This window comes from Morone saxatilis, unplaced genomic scaffold (genome assembly GCF_004916995.1).
Source record: "Morone saxatilis isolate NCDOM2014 unplaced genomic scaffold, NCSU_SB_2.0 Contig18, whole genome shotgun sequence".
NCBI classification, from domain to species: domain Eukaryota; kingdom Metazoa; phylum Chordata; class Actinopteri; family Moronidae; genus Morone; species Morone saxatilis.
In genome coordinates, this window is record NW_023339740.1 from 11,482,769 (window position 1) to 11,491,493 (window position 8,725).

An 8,725-nucleotide genomic window follows, 5' to 3' on the forward strand; every position below is an offset into this window, starting at 1 on the left:
CACACAAGAACACACAAACACACACACATTGCCACTCGGCTGCACCCATTTATATCCCCTCAAATTAAGACACTCTACCTCTAATTGACAATTAATTTCAACATCTTCATATTTTAATAAGACTCCTCGTCAATCTGAATAATGAAATATTCATTAGATACCTAATAACAACCTCACCAACCAGTGTGGACACACACACACACACACACACACAGACATACGCACACCTCACATCATATTTCTAGCCCTTTTGTCGGCACACACTGGAAATATTGTGAGAGACTGCTTTGGCTGTTCTCTCTCTCTCCCTCTCTGTTTCTCTCTTGCTGCCTCACTCACACAAGTTGATAAATTGCAATTTTCAGATTTGCTGAATCAAACACAAAACTGTAGTTTAACTATGACACAATTTGAATTTACCACTTTCTCTAGGGAATGAGAACATTATCAAAGCGCAGTTTTCTGAGCAATGAAGTGCACTATATGATGAGATGTTTGAGACAGAGAGAATGAAGAAAAAAGAAAGAAAGACCCCATGTAGACCCCAGTAGTCTCCATGATTTATAAATAACACATTAACCCTCTCTGGTCAATAGGGGGCGTAGATACCAAGCTAGACAATAAGAGAGGAATGTGAAACCCCAAGAAGGTTTAGGAGATAAAGATAAAGAAACAGTTCAATTAAGAGGAGTTTGTAGGTTAATAAGAGGTAAAAGCAAAGGTTAGGAGTCAGAGGGTAGAAGAAAAACTCATGTAATTTGGGGTTTGGGGTGCCAGTGTGTGTGTACTCACAGGTTGGTTAAAAGGCTTTGGCTCTGAAGGGCGCATGTGCAGGTGGGCCATCATGGCCTGGAGTCGCTCACTCTCTTTCGCCAGCTGTGAAACACACAAGGGTGGAAATCACCATGAAAAACACTTTGTCTCATTTCATAACCCATAGATTGATATAATGTGGTATTGACACAGAATTACAATTACAATTACACCTCAGGCAGAGAGACAAATATGAGAGTCAGCCCGACTCAGCACCCAGGGCTCTCTCACACACTTACTCTAGCCTGCAGACACACTCGTCCCTGTTTGACATTGTTAACTGCCTTTTAATGGGTACTGCTACAGCCTGTGGAAACGCTGCATCCTGGATGTGTGTTTGTGCACAAGTGCAGGCGTACAAGCGTGTAGCCTCCAGAAACAACGGATATACACTAAGACTGATGGCACCATTAACATAGTCACACACTGCAACAATGTACAAATATGAGACATTTAAACACAGTGCCTGTGCTACAGTGTGTGTGTGTGTGTGTGTGTGTGCTTGTGTGTGCGTGTGTGGTAGTTTGACGGTAGAGTTGTGGGCTGCCTGTGGACTGCTGAGGGATGAAGTGACATGTCAGGGAGAGAGAGACGGCCGTCCTGATGTGATGTGACACCAGCTGCCTCTCTGTCACTTTGTGTTCTCTGGTGGTGGCTTCAGGGGCTCAGCTAAACGCTGTTTACCACCACCACCCTCAAACACAATGCTAACCCCACACACATCACGCAGTGATGTGAACAGGGTATTCGGAAGTGTTTTGGAAACTATGTCAAGATGTGCGTGAAGAGACAGCCTCTGTGTGATCACTTTTGTTGGAACTTTCCTTATGTACTGTTCGAGAACAACATTTCACTTCTTACCCATTGTTGGTATTTTGCTTTTGCTGGAGCACTGAGATCTTTCAAGAGCATTGCATGCATGAACCCTTTGAGAACGAGAGAGACAGCCTGGTCCTCCACTTTCAAGCTCCTGTCTCTCTCCTTCTCTCTCTCTCCTGCTCTCTTTTCGCTTCTCTCCCTCCCTCCTCCCCTCTCAGCACTCGCTCTCTCTTGCTGGTGACCAGAGCAGCTTTATAATTGGAGCAGCGATGGCAGCTTCCCTGCCGACTGCTCCTTTTAAATTACAAGCTCCACTGCTCTCCATAAACTCTGCCCTGCCTCAGACAAGTTACTGCCATTGACTGGCTGAAACAGTCTTCATGACTTTGTTTGTGAGCAGAGCAAATTAAGTGTTTGTATGCAAATGTATGTGTGTGTGTGTTTGAGTGAGCGTGACTCACCTGTATCTCCAGCTGTTGAACCACCTGCATCTGGACTCGGCACTGAGCAGTGCTGCGGTCATCTAGGGCGTGCTCATTGTTCAAGTGCCTATAGGGGTAAGAGGAAATGCAAGAGGATCCACATTCAGTATTTTTGGGAAGTAAGTTAATAAAAAGCATCATGATTAAAATGGGGCTAGCACAAATACAGCGATGAAATTTAAGTTACACTGAGTCAATAGAGTCATTGTTAAGCTGATTCACAGATCCTGAATGATGAAGTAACAAAACTTAGCTTTTTTGCTTTAATTTAAACTGAGTTATGAGCTGTTTCAGCGCTATAAAAATAAATCACAATCTTGGAAGTTTATTTTGTCTAGTGAAGGACGCAGCAGCTGTGTTTTGTGTGTGTATACTTCATTGGTGCTCAGTGAGCCATGATCCAAGACAACCACCTGGATATGAGCTCATGTGTTATCGTACAAAGCCTTATCTAAAGACTTTCTGTTAGCTAAACTCCACTCAGTGTATTAACACTGGTGTGTGCGTGTGTGTGTGTGTATGTGTGAGTAGGTGTGTGTGTGTGTGTGTGTGTGCGTGTGTTTGTGCGTGTGTGTGTGTGTATGTGTGAATGGTGGCGCTGTTTGTTTCCTCCAATGTGGGAGGACCCGGGACCTTCTGATCTTTCCCAGCCCTCCCCTCCCTAGTCTCCTTTCCTCCATCTCTTTCCCTCTGCTCTGTCATCGCTAAGGTTATTCACAGGTTGCCGCTGCCTGCCCAGAGTGTGTGTGTGTGTATGAGTGTGTGTGCTCATGTATGTCACAATGTGTGTGTCGGTATATCAGAGTGAGTTTGATGATATCCTCTGGTGTTAACTTGTAATCTGAGTAATCTTCATAAAGCCTTTTTTCTGACTTGTTTGTTGTGAAAATGCCTGTCACACAAGGAGATATGTGTGTGTGTATGCAGTGTATGACTATTTGAGCGTGTGTGTGGGTCTTTAAGAAAGAAGAAAGTTAGGCAATATCAGGCGAACACTAGAAATGAAACAAAAACAATGATGTCATGGCATGGCTAATCCAGGCAGATAGACGGCTCAACACAAGTGCACGATAATAATAACAAAAACATGATCTCACCCCTCTCTTTCACTCTCTGTTAAGCACTCTCTCTCCCTCTTCCTCTCTCACACTTCTGTCCGCTCTCCCCTTCCCACTCCTCTTCCCCCGCTACTCCCCAAATGCCTATGATTCACACTCATTCCAACCAAATCTGCCCCCAAAAACCCTCCCCTCTCTCTATAGCCGGGCCATAAACAGTAGCAGGGTTTTTTTTTCTATGTGTCCCGACAATGAGGCTCTGTTTACTCCTCTGAGTGCTGGCAGACAAGGCTTTAACCCATATTACACCCAGTTCCACCGACCACAGCCAGAGTATTATACCAGAGGACGGGGGAGGGAGGGGAGGTGGGCAGAGAGAAGAGAAGAAAGGCTTGAAATAGTGGAGTGTCTCCCTCCTCTGTTCTTCTGCTCTACCCTTTTCCCTCCTGGGGCGATGACTAAGGCTGGCTGGAAGGGAGCGCACTGTCGGACTGACGGCATTATCTGTCACTGCCTCTCTTTTTTTCATCTCCTCTTTTACACACACACACACACACACTCTATCTCGCTTTCTCCTTCCATCTGCCCTGGGGCTACGTGAAATGAGACACCAAACAACAGCTTTCCTCTCCAAACTTTCCCAGCCTGCCTGCACGCTTTGATCTGACTGTCCGATGCCATCACAATCACTACGCACACTTCTGTGATTACGTGTGTCTGTGTGTGTATGAGTACGTATTTCATCACCCCGGCTTATTAATATCTCCGTTGTTCAAATAGCTAAGAGTTCCGCATAGATAATGAGAGTATGAGTTTTTTTAGGGCTTCATTAGAGACTTGTGAAGCCTTCGTTAGCAGCCATAGTGCCAGGGGGAAGTCCACTGTACTGTGTATGTGTGTGACAGAGGAGGAGGTAGCAGAATGTCAAGGCCAACTACTTCATCAACATACCCCAGAGACTCCAAACTGGCAAATAACATGATGGATGCAGAGTGGAAATGAGTGAAAAATGCGCATGGGGATTTCTTATTTAAACAAAGAAACAATCTTTCTGACCCTTCAGAAAAAAAGCACAAGAAACACAAACACACACCAAACTAATCAACTTAAATATTTAGACCTCTTATGCCTGCATTGAAGCAACAAATGAATGTGCACACACACAGTCAATAAAATGTGTGTCAGCAGGAGCCCAAAGAATTCCTTGAAAAAAAGAAAAACCTACAAACATGTTGAGCATATGTGCGTACCTGTGTGTTTTTTGCTTGTGTGTGTATGCATGCAGGTACCTCAGAGCAAACGTGATGTAACAGATTGCAACAGATGAATTAGTGAGGTAATGAGAAACACCAAATGTGAGTGTGACTGACACTCCCACATTTAGCACAAACTGGAGCTTCACTTTGCTCTGCTTCATCTTTTGTTCCTTCTAGTGATCAGAATCAGAGAAGGAGCCATTTTAGTTAACAGGCATTGTGTTTGTTACTAATTAGTGATAAAAATTTAAGGACGTTTTAACGTGGTCCTCAACGTGGTTTGTGGTCAACGACAGTGAAGTGTATGACGTTGAAGTTTGCACATTACTACCTGAAACTGAAAACAATGCTGATGGCACTGTAACCACGCATATAACTATACTACCATTTTACGACTGTTTTGACAACTACATGACTTCTATAACTCAAAGTACTTTAGTTTCAAAGCAGTCGTCCCTGTGAAGCACTAACGTATGTTTTTCATTGTGCGCTGCATTATTTTCCTCTACGTATCATATACCATATTTTTGGGGTGGTTGTTAACTTACTTGATGAACTGTCCCATGTCCTCACACAGTGCTTCACAGCCAGGCCACTTACACTCTCCATGGCCGTAGAGAGGATGGGAGCCGGCATGTTCCTCATGACTGTGGGGAGAGAGAGAAACACACACACAAAGAGAGACAACAGTAAGACAGCAGTACAACTTTTTTCACATGTTGTTAAAATATACAGCAAATAAAAGTGGTTACTGTCTCAGAACAAAAAAATAAAGTGTTAATATGCCACACTCTCACACACAAACACATAGATGCAAAACTAACTGTAGCAGCAGAAGCATCACTACAGCCATCTGAGTCTGGTTAGCAGTCATTAGTTTGTACAGTTCACGAAGCCAAGTGCAGGGAGAGGAGGATGGAGCAGAGTGGGGTCAGTTACAGAAGCCAGGCAAATAAGGGAATTGGTCCAGCAACCTCAGAGGCACATACTTTAAGTCCATGACCTGTCTCTCTGTCCTTGGCGTATGTGTTGTGCATGTGTGTGTTAGTGTTGGTGTGTGTTCTTACGTTTCAGGAGTTGACACAGAGTCGGCACAGGACCAACCAGCCATGACTGATTGGCGGCGGCTGCCGTCATGTGCTGGTTGTTCTTTTGTGGTGAGCTTGTGCACGTGTGTGTTTTTGTGTGTGTATATCTGTGCATATTTATGAGCGTGTGTGTTTGTTGTATGTGTGTGTGGTGATGAAAGACTGGGCCAGGTTTGGTTTGGGCCGAGGGTAAAATAACTGTATCCGTGCGTGTGTGTGTGTGGCAGGTCCAGTAGCAGATGTGGTTCAGACCTGGACCTTCGCCGGCGACTGCTGTCTCCACATATATTTACATGACTGTGTATGTGTGTATTTGTGTGTGTGTGTGTGTGTGTGTGTGTGTGTGCACTTATGTGTGTGTGTGTGTACTGGGATGGGGATTCTCCCAAATCAACATCAGAAGGTTGTCTAACAAAAACCATTTGTCTCGCAGATGGAAACATGTCTCTCCCTCTCCCTTTGCTTTTTCGCCTCTTCCTGATCATATGTGCTGGCTGAGGTTGTGTGCGTGTGTGTGTGTGAGTCTGCAAGTGTGTGTGTGTGCTGGCTGTGGTTGAGTCAACTCAGAAGCAGCTCAGACAGCAGACATGACAAACTGCTGGCAACCACATTCTCCTCCACATCAGCCATGCATTAGCTTAGCAGGCTAACACACTAATGCTACCCCCTTCGTACTGCTACTAAAGCCAGTGCTGCAGCACACTGGAGCTGTAGTATGACAGTGTGTGACATATTTGATCAACTAATTAAAGCTCTTTTAATCAATACATGCACACCCACCTTGACCCCCTCAGAAATGAGGTCAGAGGTCACGATCAACAATGCCTCTTGAGCAAGCAGTCAATCAGTACAAAAAGACACTGCAGACCACCCTCCAATAATGTGTCTTTCTGTCTCAGTCTTGTCCACTCATGTTTGTGTGTATGTGCTACTCACTGGCTGCTGGGGGGTTGGTTGCCTTTGGAGTAAAGGGGGACGTGGTCATCTCCGCTGTCTGCCTTGGTGAAGGAGGATATCCACTCAAACAGTCTGGCTCTTAAAGATGGAGACAAGCCCATGAGCAGCCAAACCAGCCATGGGACAACACAGCCCTCATATGTGCAGTACTCCCCACACATGCATCTTTGATATGTCAACACAGTAACGAGGAATTTATCTTTACAGCAAATTGAGATTTACAAATATAGATGATTCCATCAAATAATTTCCATTTTCTACCAGGTGGCCTGCATCCACCATCCTTTCCTCTCACCTCCTCTATATTATACCGGCATGTGGTTGACAGCATACTGGCAGAATATACTGAACCCAACACACCTCCTATCAAATGAGCTGCAAGACGTTTACACCCTGGTGATGTGTGATATGCTGCATGTGCATGTTTTGTAACTGTGTTTATGTGCGTAGGTATGTAAGAATAGTTAAAAGCTAAAAGTTAAAACATGAGTGTGTGAGTTAGAGAGGCTACAGGTCACACAGAGGACAGACACACCATCACTATGTAGATTTTTTCATGTATTCTGACATATTGTACATTACTATACCTGTCTCTCTTTGGGGTGTGGCTCTGTCCGTTGACCAGGCTGTGCAGTGGGATGTGAGCGCTGGCAGCTTTGGCGAAGGCTGAGGTAGAATTGGAGCTGTTGGTGCTCAAGTCCAGGCCCTCGGCCTGTTTCAGGGCATCCTCACTGCTCTGCACCCCCGACACCTCCTTCCACAGCTGTTGGAGGTCTGACGGACACATCGCTGCAGAGGAGGAATCCACAGTTAACTTAGCACCTAACTCAGTTAATGAATTTCACAATGCTCAGTGCAAATATGATTATAGGATATCTAAGTTAAGTAAACCTAATTCAAACAAGGCTAAGAAGAAATATGGTTGATAATAAGTCAGATGGAACAATATCTACAATACCACCCACGCACACACTGCAAATAAACTGATGTCACAGAGAGCTGCGACTAACTATTCTAATTCACGACACACATGCAACTATTACAGTCCCCTCAGAGCAGTTGAAAGAGGAAAATAGGACAAACTAAAACAGACAAGAGGTTAATTTCAACATGTTTTGTTATTTTTCCAAATATCTACTATTCCTCAACTATTTCCTAATCTCTGTTGGCAATTGCTACTGTCCACCAGCACCACTGCTCCTGTCACTACCACTATTTGTCTTAACAGGGTGGGTGCACACTTTGGGTTCTTTCTAGTTGCAGCTTTGTTATTTCTGCTCCAATTTCACAGTGAGAGAGACGCCTAAAATGCCACAGCCTACCCCAATGGATATTACCATGCACGCACGCACACATGCATAAATGCAGCGACGCACACACACATCTGCACATACACACACACAGCTACAGAGACCTCGCCAGCAATCCAAATATATTATGTCTGCTCTTGTCCTGCATTGCTTCTGTGGTCCCGCCAAAACAACAAAGTTTCTCACGTCTTTGGATGGAATGAGCGGCGGTGTGAGCATAGATTTCTGTGCGTGGTGGTGTGGTGTGTGTATTATCCAAGAAACCCGACCGATCTGTGGACACGCCCAGAGAGGGAAAGTGTAAAGTAGTTAAGTGATTGTTAGATAAAGTGTTTCCTCTTTTGACTTGTCAGACTAGCTCAAAGCAGATCCATTCCATTTAAAACAAGAGAAAATTTTAACTTGGAGGAAAAAAAGCAGATTCTGTTGAAAGTCAGCAGTTTACTGACGAGTGTAAAGCAAGCAAACTAAAAACTATAAGCAGCCATGAGCAGAGAAGATCTGTGAACAAAATTCCAGATTTTTTGTGCATTCAGGTGAAAATGTGTTCTGACAATATCTTCCAGCTAGTGTTGAACACCCACATCTGGCTGCAAGGGTCATATTTATTTCACATTGATGTCAGTACACAAATTACTTTAGAAGGTGTGGTTTGACCAGATTAAGTCAAACCTAATGGGATTTTTTATATCCTTAAACAATGGACTGGCTTGGTCTGTGCTTAGAGAAACACAGTTTGATTCTCATTAACATTTGTTTGGTGCTCTCTCTGTTTGTATTTTGCAGTCAAGTTAGAAGGTTTTTTGATTAATGAACATTTACAGTTATGTGATATCTACAAAGTGCCTCCATCTTACTGCAGTAAGAGAAATAAACAAAAACCTTAGCAGGACCCCCCCCCCCCAACTACTCACTGGACACAACGGCCTTTTGAGGCGGGGC

The 8,725-nt window shown here is 44.2% G+C and overlaps 1 protein-coding gene across 1 annotated transcript in view; it reads right to left on the minus strand.

The window, feature by feature from the left end:
- The window catches only part of foxp4 (forkhead box P4), a gene marked incomplete in the record, with an annotated part of 89,073 nt that overhangs the window by 14,265 nt on the left and 66,083 nt on the right, over positions 1 to 8,725 (minus strand). Inside the window, 5 exon segments of the mRNA XM_035662162.1 lie at positions 793 to 876; positions 2,094 to 2,181; positions 4,977 to 5,075; positions 6,453 to 6,551; positions 7,061 to 7,262. Of these exon segments, the coding sequence (XP_035518055.1) occupies positions 793 to 876; positions 2,094 to 2,181; positions 4,977 to 5,075; positions 6,453 to 6,551; positions 7,061 to 7,262 (572 nt within the window).